Below are 17,004 nucleotides of genomic sequence, written 5' to 3'. Positions count from 1 at the left end.
ATTATGTATGTTTTTAGTTCAAACCAAGCTGGTTCGAATTACTCTTAATTTCGCTAAACAATTCGAGCTGATTCGATCCGAATTATATACAAGTGTAAATCGAACTAAGCTGGTTCGAATTGCATAGAGAAGTGCTTTGGCTCATTCGTGAAGCAATTTTCAGTTTGGCGGATTTGCGTAATTTATGAGCTCCCTTGGCTCATTTACGTTTTTTACCCTATATTCTTTATATAAAATTTAAAAAAATGTGAAAAAGATTTTAAATCATAAAAAATTATCCTTGATAAAACAATACAAAAAAATTAAGAGGATTCATATTTATTTTGAGAATGGATATGGAATCTTTTATAATTTATAAGACGTTATTCTCGTTTTTATCTTTCAAAATTATTATTTTTATTTTATTTTATTAGCGCAAGAAATTTTGGGGCATTTTTGGTAGCATCACCACCAAAACGCAAAAGTGGCGACCGCAAAACGCAGACATAAAAAATCACAGCAATGGAAGCAGCTTAGCATCATGCAAAAGGAGCATCAGCATCAGCATCCATGGCCTTCTTCTTCTTCACTCTTCTTATAGAATGAAAAAGTGCTTCTGCGATCGAAACTCACAACGCAATCTTCATTCTTCAGCACCATCACAATGGGTAACAAAATCGCGCGTACCACCCAGGTTTCGGCTACGGAGTACTATCTCCACGACCTTCCTTCCACATACAATCTCGTCCTCAAAGAGGTCCTTTGTCGTGGAAGATTCTTCAAATCAATTCAGTGCAAGCACGATGAGGGTTTGGTGCTCGTCAAGGTTTACTTCAAGCGCGGTGATTCCGTCATCGATCTTAGGGAATATGAGCGTAGACTCTCTCACATCAAGGACGTCTTCCAATCCATCGAACATCCTCACGTTTGGCCGTTTCAGGTTCCCCAATTCATTGACTTGCCAGTGAATTTTTGTTTTTTTTTTTTTGTTTTTTGTTTTTTGTTTTTTGTTTTTTGTTTTTTGTTTTTGTTTTGTTTTGTTTTTTATGTTATTTATCTTATTGTTCGCGGTGTTTAATTGATTGGGATGTGTTTGGTTTTGGTAGTTGAGGGTTTTCACTATGGGGGGCTTAAAGCTTTGAACTTTGATGTGCCAATGAAAGCTCGTAGCTTCACTTTGTTGGGTTTCTGATATTTGATGGCATTTGTGGTTATTTACTTGTTTGGTTTAGTGTACTGCCAAAGGAAAATTTTGACTTCACAAGGTAACTTTAGTAGAAGCAACTCATCGGCACTTCTACCAGAGCGGGAAGTAAGGATTTTGATTCTCGTATAGGTGAACTTGTTTTCTGTAGAATTGACTCATTCAGTGTGTTGAATTCACCTTCAAAAGCTAGCTCCCAAGACTAGGATTATTGACTCTAGGATCAATAAAGTGCAGAGTGTACGATACTTAATTGCTTTCTTGGTTTATAATTTTAGAGGTTCGGGGAATCTGAATGGATAAAAGGTCCATTTAGTTTTCAAGAATATAACCTTTTCCCCCTATTTATTGTTTTCAATATTTTAAAAAATGCCACATTATACCCTGTGTTGTTTAAGAGATTAAGAATGATTGAAAGCTCAGCATTTCAGCTTGTTATTTTCAGATTCAAAGGCGTAAAAAATATGGGTTTATGTATAGTTTGTAGTTGGACAGAATTTTGAATACTCTCTTGGCTACTGAAAAGATATTTTGCGATTTTATGCCAATTTTGGATTTACAGGTTTATTAGATATAGGGTACTTTATCTACTTTTCTAACTATTTCGTTCGGTACTTGACTTTAAGTAGATCTTTCTCATTCCTGATGTGGTGGTGTCATCTTGCAGTTTTGGCAAGAAACAGATAAAGCAGCATACCTCTTGAGGCAATATTTCTTCCATAATCTGCATGATCGGCTAAGCACTCGGCCTTTTCTCAGTTTTGTTGAGAAGAAATGGTTGGCTTTTCAGGTCTTGTTTACTCTTCCAGTTCCCTAGAGTGTTAGCATTTGATGTTTTGGTATCTTTGCTGACACTATATTTCTTTTTGGATAATATACAGCTGCTTTTAGCTGTGCAACAGAGCCACGAGAAGGGAGTATGTCATGGTATGTCTTGGTTTAATTGGATTTGAAGCCTTGCCTCAAAAAAAAAAAAAATGCATATTAGCAAGAAGAGTGGAGAGGGATCTATTAGCAGCAGCATCTTCTCTTATCATGGCTTGGCTTGACTTGTGCATTTACTTGTATTTCTGCAGGGGATATTAAGTGTGAGAATGTGCTGATTACATCCTCGAATTGGCTGTACCTTGCGGACTTTGCATCTTTCAAACCTACTTACATTCCATATGATGACCCATCGGATTTTTCTTTTTTCTTTGACACTGGTGGAAGAAGACTCTGTTATCTAGCACCCGAGGTTGGCCTCCCTTTGATATCTGTTTAATTTATTTTTATTATCTATCTTATTACATTTTGTTGGCTCAATCATGATGTTTAATGCTAATCATGTGTAAAGCTTGGTTTAATATTTGGCCTCCCTTTGTTTAATGCTAAGCTTGGTCTTGCATGTTCTTTTGAAACTATTCCATATGATAGTGCTGTGTTTTGTGTTCTTCCTTTTTGTAATTGATCTGAATTTCATTATACACGGGCAAGTGGTCTTACAAGATAACTTAATATTTAGAGGCTTAATTAATAAGAGAATTTGGCAAATGCTAAATGGCTTTTATTAAAGCCTTTGGATATTTTCAATACAAATCGAGGTGTGCAAATTGAAACTCTGGTGAATTTAAAACCTAAAATCTGTCATGATTCTTGGAGCACCCACTCCCAACTTTATCTTTTGTATATTAGCAGATTTGTCCAACTTTATTGCAGAATTATTGCACAGGGATTATTCGTTTTTTGCTTATTTGAAATTACATATATAAAATTAACCTATAATTAGCGAGTCAGAAGGTTAATCCTTCTGGTATGTGTGCTAAGATCTGTGCTTTTTTACCGGTTGCTATTTGTCCTTCCCTAACATGATTGTAATCCCACTCACTCTATTTTTTTCATAAACTTCTTTGGTTGTTAGCGATTTTACGAACATGGAGGGGAGATGCAGGTTGCACAAGATTCCCCTTTAAAGCCTTCTATGGATATATTTGCTGTCGGGTGAGCATTCCTTGCTGCAAGAATCTTAATCTAAGGAGAAATATATAATTTTCCAGTTGTTCATGTTTCATGCTGCAAGAGTTTATGTGCATGAACTTTTATTAACTGAATGGAAAAAGAATTATGTATAGGTGATATATGATCAACAAGGCATTATACTGCTGTAATTATTGATGACGTAGAGGTGATACCTCAGTATGATCTGAAGTTTATTTATTTTATTTTTATGATTTGGATCTATTTATTAAATAAGAGAGATGCTAATTTATTGTTTTTGGCCATCAACTCTATTCTTTTAGTCTAGTTCCTTTAGTTTAGTAATCCAACAACATACTTTATTCCATACTTTTAAACATTGATGGCTATCTGATGGCCAAAAACAATAAATTTTGATGGTGCTCTAACATTCCTCTTTAAATAACTAGAATACTAGGGATGTGTTGTAGAGAAGCCATGTTCTCACCATTTTTCTTTTTGGTTGTGTTATTTATTTTCTAACATGTACATGTCATTTTGCCATTTCAGCTGTGTTATTGCAGAACTTTTCCTTGAGGGGCAACCGCTGTTTGAACTGTCTCAACTTCTGGCTTATCGTAGAGGGCAATTTGATCCAAGTCAGCATCTTGAAAAAGTAATCTATCTATCTGTGTGTATCCTCATGATTCAGTCTTCAGTACTTTAAACATTGGATTTCAAATGATGCAGATACCAGACCTTGGAATCCGTAAGATGATACTACACATGATTCAGATAGAGCCAGAGTCTAGACTTTCTGCTGAAGGATATCTAAAGGAATATGCTGCAGTTGTATTCCCAACCTATTTTTCACCATTTCTGCATGATTTTTACCGCTGCTGGAGCCCTCTCCATTCTGATATGAGGGTATTTGGCTTTACTGAACTATATTTAGCCCATGACGAAATATGGCTTTATGGAAAAATCCTATAACTAAATCATTCTATGTGTGATCAATCAATGTAGGTTTTATTATGCCAAAGTGCTTTCCAGGAGATACTTAAACAAATGATGAACAACAATTCATCCAGTGATGTAAAAGTTACTTCTGGTGAACTTTTGGAAGAGATGGTTGCAAAAGAAAGTGTGAGTTTCATGAAGGACTCACTGATTAGGAGAGAGGACATAGGCAAAGGCTTACTTCATGATCATTATAGTGGCATACTGAGGGATGCTAAAAAGAATAATATTCCATCTAGCCCCCGGGATGTGACTGGAAGTTCACCCAATTCTACCTTTCCTGAAAATCTAAAATATCTGCAATCTTCTGGTGAGCTGCTTCAGACTATTACCAATACGTTTCGAGGAAATGGCCATCCCTTTTTGAAAAATATTACTTTAAATGATTTGAATTCTTTGATGTCTGAGTATGATAATCAATCGGATACATTTGGAATGCCTTTTCTGCAATTACCAAAGGATAGTATGAGATGTGAAGGCATGGTTTTGATAACATCTTTGCTTTGCTCCTGCATACGCAATGTCAAGTTGCCTCACCTGAGGAGAGCAGCCATTCTCTTGTTGAGGGCTTCTGCCTTATATATTGATGATGAGGATCGGTTGCAGCGTGTTGTCCCATATGTGATTGCAATGCTTTCAGATCCAGCAGCTATTGTGCGGTGTGCTGCTTTGGAGACTTTATGTGACATTCTGCCTTTAGTTCGGGATTTCCCTCCCAGTGATGCAAAGATATTTCCTGAGTATATTCTTCCAATGCTTTCTATGCTTCCTGATGATCCAGAGGAAAGTGTGAGAATATGCTATGCCAGCAACATTTCTAAGTTGGCAGTAACAGCTTTTGGATTCTTTGTACATTCAATAAGCTTGAGTGAGGCAGGTGTTCTCGATGAATTGAGCTCGCTGCCAAAGCCATCAATATCATCCAGTCAGACCTCTGGAAAAGTCAAGAGGATAAATAGTGATGTTCAACTTGTGCAGCTTAGGAAATCAATTGCAGAAGTTGTCCAAGAACTTGTAATGGGACCAAAGCAAACACCAAATATTAGGAGAGCACTTCTTCGCGACATTGGTAAACTATGCTTTTTCTTTGGTGTGAGACAGAGTAATGACTTTCTCTTACCTATCCTGCCTGCTTTCTTAAATGACCGAGATGAGCAGTTAAGGACAGTATTCTATGAGAAGATTGTTTATGTCTGTTTTTTCGTGGGCCAAAGAAGTGTAGAAGAATATCTATTGCCTTACATTGAGCAGGCTTTAAGTGACACAACAGAATCTGTCATTGTTAAAGCCTTAGATTGTCTGACTGTTCTTTGCAAGAGTGGGTTCTTCCGGAAAAGGATACTGCTTCAAATGATAGAGCGTGCCTTTCCTTTATTGTGTTACCCTAGTGCATGGGTACGAAGATCAGTTGTCTCTTTCATTGCTGCTAGCAGTGAGAGCTTGGGTGCAGTAGATTCTTATGTTTTCCTGGCTCCTGTTATACGGCCTTTCCTCCGTAGACAACCCACATCTCTTGCTTCAGAGAGGGCTCTTTTGCGATGTTTGAAACCTCCTGTTTCAAGACAGGTCTTTTATGAAGTTTTGGAGAGCTCCAGGAGTTCAGACATGTTAGAAAGGCAGAGGAAGATTTGGTATAGTTCATCACAATCTAAACTATGGGAAATGGATTTACTTAAAAAGGGAATTGAAGAATTGGGCTCATTAAAGAACTTGATTGACAAACAAGGTACTGAGGCTCAACAAGTTGTTGACACTGCTGCCCAACATCCAGGGCCAAATGATTCTGACAAAGCTGAGGCAAAATTAAGAGATATGGGGGCCTTTATCCATAACGATACCAATATGGTGGGACCTCGTGATCCTCAATCCATGGAGAAGTTACAGTTTTCAGGATTTATGTCACCACATTTTAGTGGTGTAAAGAGTATGACATATGAAAAGCCGTCAGAAGGAATACCTTTGTACTCCTTTAGCATGGACAGACGGGGAATAGGAGTCCCTCCCGCAGCATCTGATTCTCCACTGCAGATGAATTCTCTGAGTGTCAGTTCATCTGCTATGCCTTGGGTTAATCCACTTAATAAGTCCTTTAATTTAGCTAGTTCAGTTCCAGCACCAAAGCTCTTTTCAGGTTCATTTAGCATCAGCAATGGTTCTAAACAGTTTCATCGAGTGGTACATGAACCAGATGGCAAGGAGAATGAAACAGCCTATGTTAATAGTACATTTCAAGATGTGGGATTATCTGCTAATATTAAAGGCAATTCAAATGCACTTGAAGATGCAACTGCCCAAACTGATCTATCAGGATTTCCATCTTTTTCTAAAACATCTGTTCCGGATTCTGGCTGGAGGCCTCGAGGGGTGCTGGTTGCACATCTGCAGGAACACCGTTCAGCAGTAAATGACATAGCAATTTCTGCTGATCATAGTTTCTTCGTGAGTGCTTCCGATGATTCCACAGTGAAGATTTGGGATTCCAAAAAGCTAGAGAAGGACATATCGTTCAGGTCAAGGCTAACATATCACTTGGAGGGAAGCCGTGCACTATGTGCAGCAACACTTCCCAGTTCTGCGCAGGTAATAATCGGAGCATCTGATGGATTAATTCATATGTTTTCTGTTGATCATATTTCAAGAGGTCTAGGAAATCTTGTTGAGAAGTATTCTGGTATTGCTGATATCACAAAGAAGGATATCAAGGAAGGTGCCATAATCTGCATTTTGAATTGCCCCTTGGATAATTACAACATTATGTATAGCACCCAGAATTGTGGCATTCATCTGTGGGATACTAGGTCAAATTCCAGTAACTGGACCCTGAAATCTACTCCTGACGAGGGTTATGTTTCTTCTCTGGCATCTGGGCCGTGTGGTAATTGGTTTGTATCAGGGTCATCCAGGGGTGTAATCACTCTCTGGGATCTGAGGTTTCTTGTGCCTGTTAACTCTTGGCAGTATTCTCTTGCTTGCCCTATAGAAAAGATATGCCTCTTTCTTCCTCCAAATGCTTCTCCGCCTTCAACTGCTAGACCCCTTGTGTATGTTGCTGCTGGTTGCAATGAAGTTTCTCTTTGGAATGCAGAGAACGGTAGCTGCCACCAGGTATGAGGTTGTTTTTGTAATTGCTTATGGATGATAAAAGCAGTACGCACTAGAACAAATCCAGTCACAGTAAATGTGCCATTTAGTTGGTTTTCTAGAAAAGTTTACATCCTATATTTTTCTCAATGGTACTTGGATCAGCTATAGTTTCTAATTTATTGTCTTGTACCTTCACAAATCTTCCTGCAGGTATTGAGGATGGCCAATTATGACGGTGATGCAGAAATGTCTGATCTTCCTTGGGCCTTGGCCAGGCCTTCAAGTAAGCCTACTTCTCAATCAGATCCAAGACGAAATGTTAATCGCAAGTATGGAGTTGATGAGCTGAATGATCCTCCTCCTCGTCTTCCTGGAATCCGTTCATTACTTCCCTTGCCTGGGGGTGATTTATTGACTGGAGGCACTGATTTAAAGATACGTCGATGGGATCATTACAGGTTTTGCGCTGAACTTAAACCTTGTTTCCCTGATTTTCCGCAAAAATGGTTTCATTGAATATGTGTTTGTATCTGTTTTTGTTGCAGTCCCGACAGAAGTTACTGTATCTGTGGACCAAACATTAAAGGTGTTGGGAATGATGACTTTTATGAAACAAAATCTAGTTTTGGAGTGCAAGTTGTACAGGTATTTTACTGTATGCTTCTCCTTACAATTTCCAACTTTTTTAAATTATGGGCAGCTAATTTTACTTTCTACTCCAACAAACAGGAGACGAAGAGACGCCCTCTTACAACCAAACTGACGACGAAGGCAATTCTATCTGCGGCTGCCACTGATCCTGCCGGTTGCCATCGTGATTCTGTTGTTTCCCTGGCTTCTGTTAAGTTAAACCAGAGACTCTTATTATCAAGTGGTAGAGATGGAGCCATCAAAGTTTGGAAGTAAATTACTAAAGTTCTAGTGGCATGTTGTACAAAAGTAGTGCCAATTTATAGGGTAAGTAAAACTGTACATAAGGTTTAGGAACTAACCCATCAAGTTGTCATTTAGTCTCACATCAGAACAGTTTCCAATTTTTCAAATACTCTTGATATGTACAGAAGGTATTATGAATGAATGGAGAATTGGATCATTTTGGAAATTATAACAACTGAAGCTTGTTCAAAGCAGTGTGATATTGTTAACATATTTTATGCATTTCTTTTCAACTATATTGGTTAATAAGGTATTTATACATATCATTAATCATTAATTCATATTAGACTAAAACCCGTGCGGGTAAATTAATTATAATATATAGTATAAATTTAGAAATGTTATATTATTTTTGAGTTAATATGTAAATTGTACGATTATTGATTTGGCTGTTGTATATAATTTAATATAATTATTTAAGTAAAAAGTAATACAAAGTGAAGTGTTATTCATTTTTGAAAAGATATAAGTATCTGATGTTAGAGTTGTATAAAATTATATTTTTATTTGTTATTTGTTTTTTTTGTATTCTTTTTAGTTATTAGAATTAATCTTCTTATGTGGTGATTGTTCTTTTATTTTTGTTTCTTGTTTAAAGAGGTTTGTTTATTCATCCTCTCATATGTTCTTACGAGTTTTGTAGTATCTTTTTTGTTTCATTTTTGTATATAAGTTCATCATCTAAAGAAGTTTTTGTTTTTTTGAACTGTTTTAAAAATATAAGTATTTTTGTTTTATATTTATCATTTATTATAATTATCTTAAGACAGATTATTTTTTCTTTATTTGCTAGTGCTAGAACATGAGAGAGGGGTTGAATCAAGTTAACTCAAAAATAAAGTTTTTATACTCTGTTTTTGCGGAAGTTAATTATGTAGGAGATTTTTTTTTGTTTTGTCTCTAAAACTAAATAAAAATAGAGAAGGGAAGAAGAGAATGAGGCCAACATGGCAGCATGTATCTTGGTTCGATTTTCAAGTACCATGAAACCTACATCCAATTTTCACCACAACCATGGTGGAATTTTCACTATAATCAAACAAATTACAAACACCAATGCTAATGAATTATAACCTAATTCATCTAGTATCTTTCACTAAGCTTTCTAATCCAAAGCCTAGTTACCCAAGTGTTGTCCTGACTTGGAAGGAGAATCTAACCAGATTCAGAAACACCAAGTGCTATCCAACTTGGCAAGGGGAACTAGTCTTAGTTCAACAAACTCAAATAAACTGAAACATTTCTTTGACTTTTTCATGCATCTTTCTTGCCTTTTCTCTCATAACTTTTTCAACTCACATTCATAAGCCTTTTTCTCAAATACAGAAAGATGACATTAGATAGCTTATAGCAAAGAAAATCTAAATGAAGCACAAATTGAAGGAAAAAGAATTCAGCTCAAGTATGTTGAGATGATACTCTTGTATCACTCTCTTTTCCTTATCTTCTAATATTGAAGTGAGGCCAGCTTTATAGATGCAACTTGATCTCCAATTCTTTTTCATTGCCTCTTCCAATTCCTTGTACCATCTGTCCGTTGAAACTATCTTTATTTGCATGTGATAATTTTTCACTCTTCTCTATTACCTCTGCTGTCCGAGGAGCTACTCCACTACTTCTGCACTCTTGCATGTTTGTGTTTTGCTCTCCCGTTTTTTGAACTTTGCTTTACTGATGTCCTTGGAGTAGTAGTATTATCCTTGTGTCTTTGTTGTTTTTCTAGAGCCACAGTCTTATAATAGTGTCAAATATCTCTTTACCTTTTTCTTCTTTTGTTCCAACCATGAGCATTCCGGTTCTCTCTTGGCTCATAAGAACTGATTTGTTGCTCATTAAAATGTAATGGGCTAAAGCTTTGGAGCCTTGATATTTGAAGTTGCTGAAGCAACATGAACTTGGACTTGGAAATAATTAAATGGGTCTGCATCATTTAGCACACACATTAAATAAATTTGAGCTTTCAATGCAAAGAATGTTTGTCATCATTTATATAAAATTTAAAATCAAACTTAGTTCAATTACTAGTGATGTGTATATTTTTCATAGATGAACTAGAAAGACTTTGAAAAACAAACTATCTATTCATTTGCTTATTTTTTTTCGGAAGATGGTGTTCATGATATAATTTTGAGGTGTTTTTTAGTTCGCTATTAATTAAAGAAAAGAATTAAGAAAAATGAATGAGAATATAAACACAAAATATAGTATAAAATTCTGAATTAATTTGATTAATTATGATATATTAGAATGTACCTAATAAAAAAATTTTGTGCCAAATTTGGATATGAAAAGTTTTCAACAATTCATTAGAAATTATAAAATAAAGTAATAGTAGTACTATTACTATCTATATTAGTTAAAGTGTGTGAAATTTAAATATTTATAACTAAAAATTTTTGTGATTATTATTATTATTATGATACTTTTAATATTGATATTTTTTTCATTTAATCTGCACTTAATGTTTTAATTAAATAATGATAAATAATAAATTTAATTGATTAAGGAAATTAAAATCATAAAATTCTATTTTACTTAAAGATAATTGAATGGTTACTATCTATTGCCATGTATTTAGAATTGTTAGAGAAAATAATGTGATTTAAATTTATTGTATAAAAACTAAAAAGTTAGTATATAAAAATAGATAGATAGAACATGCTATTTTAGTACGTAGTCCCTTCAATCCTTCCATAATGCCAATATTTTATTAGCTTAGAGTACAATGCAAAAGGATCCAAATTGATCTCATTATTTAAGAGTGAGAGCCATGCCCATGTATATACATACACACACGCACACTTATAACCAAAATAAATTATGTGCAAGTAATAAATGTTCATGTTAATTGACCAATGAGAACTAATGAGGCATGTTTGATGACTCTTGAGACTCTCCAAACTTCATGTTGTACACGATGCCATGACTCTGCAGTTTGTAGATTTTTTGCCACTCTCACAGCATCACCTATTCCCGGGAAAGATTGAGAGCCGTAGTCATTATTTTTTGTTGGACCATATATCTGCAAAATAGGGGAATGGAAAACAATTAAACGGAACAGGACTTGGATAATCTTTTTCTTCAATCATACCAACAAAATGGGGAGAAATGCATGTTTGGTTTCTGTCTTATTTCTTGATTTTGGTTTTTGCATCTTTTATTTTTAGTAGTAAAATCATATATCCTTGTTTCATTGACATTTTCACTATATATATATATATAGCTGTTCCATTTTCTTGATTTCTTCAATTTCATCTTTCTCAGAAGTTAGAACCCTGGTTTCATTCAAAACAGTAGAATTCATCTAATATTCACATGGCCTTTGTTAATGAGACTATGTGATATTATAAGTCAGAAGAAGAATGAGGGAACTGGCCTAGAAAACACTTGCTTCTTAGAGTAAAAAACTATATACTCACCAAATGCTTATGCCATGTCATTCCTAAGAGGCCATCTCTGTCAGTGAATGCACGTTCAGCCATCATAAGTCTATCATTCACATCTCTCACTTTCATTTGGTACTCTTTCCATGTTCTCCAACCTTTACTTGCTTCTATTTCCTGAACAAAAAGAAAAAAAAAAGAAAAGAAAAGAAAAGAAAACACTTTATCATATGGTACTTGTTATTTTAAGAACTTGTGTTTGTTTTAAGTTTAAACTTGGCCAAATGATACCTTTCTCTGGTCATTTATCTTGATTGCCGCTTTCTCAAGCTCCTTGATTGACTTCAATATAGGAGACAAATTTATGTCTTTATTTGAAATCTCATCTTCCAAGTTCTTCACATTAAGCTGTGATTCAAACATTTTGGTTTCATGAATATCTTTATAAAATTCAGTTACAACGATCCTTATCTCATAATGTGAGGTCGGCTACATAGATTATATGGCACTATATTGCCACGTCGAATTCAGTGACAACAGTGTGAGTGTGAAAAGTACAAAAGTTAACAAACCTGGAGCTCCTTAGCATAGGATTGATAATCAAAAGGTAAGAACTCCTCATCTGCAAGCCATAATGCTACTAGACCCCAAACACTTGCAGCTGTTTTCCACAACAGAACCAATTGTCATTCAAGTGAATTAAGTTTATATAGTTATAGTTTCCCTTGTGGTTTCTATAGTTCCTTGACCTATTCTTTCACATAACGTATGAAATGACTAGATCCTGTTACCACTTGTTAGGATTTGATTCGATTGAATGCGGAGAAAAATTCTCATATCAAATAAGGTCATGAAGTGTCGAGTTATACAATAGCAAAAAATGATGACAGAACTTTCCCATTTGTAACACTCTGTATATGTTGTGAATATACTAATTGTGGAAAAGTTAACATATTTTAACCTGTAGTTGTATATGTAATTATTAAACTCTTAAGTCTTCAAGAAACATTTTGATATCATTAGAGTTAACTGAGATGGAGTTTAATGTGACATAAACTGAAAAAGGAAATTGAATGTCACCAACCTGCAACATGCCTATGAAACATAGGATCTCCAAATTTCTGCATCCAGATGAAATCATCATACAGTGAGTGGTATACTGGATACTCTGCAGTGTCTGCGGATAAAAAAAAGGAAAAAAAAATAGTTTGATCATTGCATATTTGAAAGGATCAACATGCTACAAGGACATACCAAATTTTCATAGTGACAAATAAAATGGAACAGAGGGAGTATTATTAACGCATCCGAATCTTAGTGATTAAATTAATGTGTTATGTACCTCCTCCAAAGGCTAAATCAATTGATGGAATTCCCACATGCTGCACAAAAGGTTTATAATCTGATCCTCCACCACCTAATCTTCCAATCTTTCCATGTAAAGAAATAGTTCATGATTATATATAGATGTTCAAGTTATGCTGCTATTTTAAAGTTCAATCAATCATATACTGATCACTGGCCAGTTTGTTGAAACTAAAAGCATAGTAAATTGCATGCTTCTACTTTACTAATTTTTTGACAATTGCAATATGCTTACCAAAGGAGAGGTGCCAGAACTAGTCCAAGCTTCATAAAGGCTCTGTGATGAGTTATCTGGGTCTGTGACCTAAATAAGAGTCAATATTTAACAAGAAGTTCTTGTCTCCTTTCACTGATTTTTTGAGAAAGCCTACCCTAGTCAAGATTATCAAGTTAACGAGTAATGAATAACAAGTTTATTATGAGTTGAGATTTATGATTCAAGTTAACCTAATAGCCACGAGTTTAGTTGAAGTGTTGAGTTTGATTACCTTGATCCTATTAATTTGTAGTAAACTTTTTGGTCATACCTGCTGAGTTGCTTTTTTGATCAATTCATCAAGCTGTGGAGTAGCCATGGCATTGAACCCTGCTCCACCAACAGCACAATCAGAATTCAAGTAAGCCACAGCTCTTGAAGCAAGAATTTCTCTGTTCTCTTCTACCCATTCTGTTGATCCTATCTGAAGGGAATTATGATCACATCAAATTCAAAAAACATGTATAATGATAATAAGAAGAGAGGGTGAAAAATAAGAGAGAAAATTACAAGGCCATATTCCTCAGCATCCCAATTGCATAATATAATTGTTCTTCTAGGCTTCCACCCTTGTTTTTGAAGCTTCCCAAATCTTTGAGCAATCTGAAATTTCAAAAGACATGTTCCAATAGTTCCTCAATGGTTGCCGAAATCACAAAAGCATGAGTGCAAAAACAAAGCTATATTTACCTCAAGTAATGCTGCAGTGCCACTATTTGGATCAACAGCTCCAAATGTCCATGCATCCCTATGGTTTCCTAGAATGACATATCTACAAACAGTTGCAATGCAACAACAACTAAATAAAATAGCTGAAAACAAACAAAGGCTATGGATTTTCAATTTCTGAGTTCTCAACAAGTGGCTAGATTACATTGATTTCAGAAACATTATGCTAAGTATATTAGTCCATACAATAATGCCTATTGATCATTGGAGAAAATCAGGAGTTTGAAGTTCTGACATACCGGTCAGGCTCTTCTGCTCCTTCAATTACACCAATAACATTTTGAATTGATGCAATATTCTCCTGCCCCTGAAACCAATATCCAAAATTGCATTTATCAATTAAGGGGCCTTTTTGCATCTGAACATTTTCACAGGCTGATCATTCAATAAATGTTTCTTAAATATGGAAATGATCGTACCATCTAACGGTTATAATTTAGTCAAACATGTCAAACCATCTAACGGTTCTTACCATAAAGTTTAATAATAAATAAAATGATATGTTGACAAAAAATACGACAATAATTATGTTCAAATTGTCAGTATTGGACTAGCATTATAACTTTGCAGGGCCTAAATAGGATCATATAGTTAAATTGGACTACATAACAAGTAGTGGTCAAATAGATTTCAATCAAAAGAATTGTCCCAAATTAATAACCATAACTTGTAAGGTAGTGATGGACGTTTATCCACCACAAATAACAAATCTCTTCATGATGAAGTAGAATAAAAAACAAAAAACAAAGGGAAAAATACAAAGAAGAAAGAGTTATGAACTTATACTGATCAAGAAGCTTCAACTATATTAAATGGATAAGATTTAGATACCTTGAAAGTGAGGTTGAGAATTCCTGGCCCCGGTCCAACCCTGTAAGTAGGAGCATCTTTGCTTCCTTGCCAATCATGTTCAGCAACAGGTCCACCAATTGACCTCAGAATCTTCTCACCATCTGCACCAGACACTGGCAATGAAGGTATAAGAGGAACATCACCTTCCTTCTCCACCTCCTCCTTGGTTAATCTCTCACACTCACCATCACCACCACTACTCGCCTATGTTGCACAAATACAAATATTAATATTCAATTATTGAACAAGTTTTACGTATACACATGCAATAAGCAAATGCCAAAAGATTCGTTATGGTGTTTTGAAGTCATTAATCAAATTAGTCCTCAAAATTATGCCTTGTAAGTCACCTTAGTCTTCTTATCAACACAATCAGGCACCAAAGTGGTGAATCAATCACATTACATACATAATTGATCTACTAAATTATCATTCCTTCATGTAAAAGTGGAAGTAGTGATGCATAATTGATCTAGATAAAATTTTCAATATTCTAAATATTTATATAAAAATGGAAGTATTGATGCATGATAGGTTGCCTACTCACCCAACCTGGTGTTGAGGGATCACCAGTCCCCTGATACACTGACCCCACCTGGACCCCACTTGGTGGCAGCCACTTGCCATCAGGAAACCACCTTCCACCGTCGTCGCCACCACCACCGTAGTCTTTCCGATCAGAATACACCACCACCCCAACAGCACCTTCATCATAAGCATTCTTCACAATATCCCCTCTAAATATCTTCCCATACCTTGCCAACACAACACAGCCTGAAACATTCACACCCATCTTCTTCCTCAGACTCAAATAGTCCTCCACTCTTCCATAGTTCACGTAAACCACAGGTCCTTCCGCAGTTCCTGACTTTGCATATGCATGGAACGTTGGAACTACCTCACCGGAAACAGCCGCATAAGGGTCACCCTCATACGGTTCTTGCTTCAAGGAGAAGCTAAAGGGAGGTTCTTGGGGAGTAGTAGTGAGAACCAACGAGCGGGAGAGAGGGTATGAGAGAAGAACATGATAGGAAGCCATGTGAGAGGGTATGTTTGAGGAAGTGAAGACTTTGAGGACGTAGTTTGCAGCTTGGGAGTTAGCTTCGGATGATGCTATGTGGGGTCTGTGGGTGAGAGCTTGGAGGTGGTTGGATATGGAGACATTGCTGGAGAGGGAGGTGGAGAGGAAGAGGGTGTGGTAGTTGCTGGATTTTGGGGTTGTTGGGGATGAAGTGATGAGGAGGAGGAGAAAGGAGGTGGCTATGGCTAATAAGGTGGTGATGGTGGTGGTGGTGTTGGCGGCGGTTGCTGCTACTGTGATCATGGTTTCTATGGTGTTCTGTTTTTGAGGGACTGCTCTCAGTCTCAGCTGTGGTCTACTTTAGTTTAGAGGTTGGAATCATTGGATACACAGTACTTTGCTTTGGGTGCTTTTAAAGGGTATTTTTGTCAATAAAAATTAGTATTTGCACCAAAAAATATTATGCGAGCAGATTTGAGAAAACAATAAATAGCTTCTTGATTTTTCTAAAACTCAAGATATTTAAGTTATTTTAAAAATTTATTTATTTTTATATATTTTAGATAAAAATATTATTTATATACTAAAATCAATCATTAAAACGTACGTATTATTTAATTTATTTTTAATATATATTTATATTTTAATATATATTTTATATTAGTAACTCATTTTGGTAATTAATTTTAATATGTATTGTATAGTTGAATAATTTTTTTATATTTTTAATTAATCAGAATTTTATTTATATTTGAATTGAAAATTTAAGAATTTATTTATCTTTTTAAAAAAAAATTAATTATCTTTAAATTTATAATTTTCATTATATATGAGTTTCAATTTCTTCGTTTAAGAGTAATTAGATTTTCATTGTCACTTCATAAATTTTCATTTTAGAAGAGTTTCATCTTTCACAAATCACAACAGAGTTTGTGGTTGATTTGGTATTGCTATTAGTTTTTAGAAATTACCTTTTAAAATTTGCGTTAGTTATATTTAGAAAAAAAAAATGTTATCTCCACGTTAAAAATAGATGATCAAATTTGTAACTATATATTTATATATTTTATATTTTAACATGTAATCAATATATGTCTAATGTAATGCCTAATTATTTATGTATATCTAGCATAATATTAAAAAATTAAGTAAAATTTGATTTCGATAAACATGTCTTTCAAAATTAATATTTAGTTAATTATTTTAAAAATCCTAAATATTATATGAGATACGAATATAA

The 17,004-nt window shown here is 35.0% G+C and overlaps 2 protein-coding genes across 2 annotated transcripts; one reads left to right on the top strand and one right to left on the bottom strand.

Annotated features, from left to right (window-relative positions):
* Window positions 1-384: 384 nt before the first annotated feature.
* On the top strand, window positions 385-8,324 carry LOC107644446 (serine/threonine-protein kinase VPS15). The gene is made up of 11 exons (XM_016348305.3): window positions 385-919; window positions 1,851-1,973; window positions 2,065-2,110; window positions 2,260-2,420; window positions 3,084-3,163; window positions 3,689-3,794; window positions 3,869-4,045; window positions 4,145-7,243; window positions 7,433-7,680; window positions 7,768-7,867; window positions 7,952-8,324. Exons 1-11 carry the CDS (start codon window positions 644-646, stop codon window positions 8,126-8,128), a joined length of 4,593 nt encoding a protein of 1,530 aa, XP_016203791.1. The 5' UTR covers window positions 385-643; the 3' UTR covers window positions 8,129-8,324.
* A 2,507-nt stretch (window positions 8,325-10,831) lies between these two features.
* On the bottom strand, window positions 10,832-16,261 carry LOC107644444 (Peptidase M28 family protein). The gene is made up of 13 exons (XM_016348303.3): window positions 15,291-16,261; window positions 14,723-14,947; window positions 14,131-14,198; window positions 13,853-13,934; window positions 13,673-13,765; window positions 13,434-13,586; window positions 13,142-13,210; window positions 12,884-12,971; window positions 12,626-12,718; window positions 12,114-12,202; window positions 11,833-11,949; window positions 11,578-11,718; window positions 10,832-11,180 (listed from the first exon to the last, which is right to left on the bottom strand). The coding sequence occupies exons 1-13, from the start codon at window positions 16,065-16,067 to the stop codon at window positions 10,998-11,000; spliced, it is 2,178 nt and encodes a 725-aa protein (XP_016203789.1). The 5' UTR covers window positions 16,068-16,261; the 3' UTR covers window positions 10,832-10,997.
* Between the last annotated feature and the right edge of the window lie 743 nt (window positions 16,262-17,004).

The sequence above is a fragment of the Arachis ipaensis genome, chromosome B5 (genome assembly GCF_059453495.1).
Source record: "Arachis ipaensis isolate K30076 ecotype BB chromosome B5, ASM5945349v1, whole genome shotgun sequence".
NCBI classification, from domain to species: Eukaryota; Viridiplantae; Streptophyta; class Magnoliopsida; order Fabales; family Fabaceae; genus Arachis; species Arachis ipaensis.
Note: the sequence above shows the minus strand (reverse complement) of the source record. Positions and strands in the feature narration are given on the sequence as shown.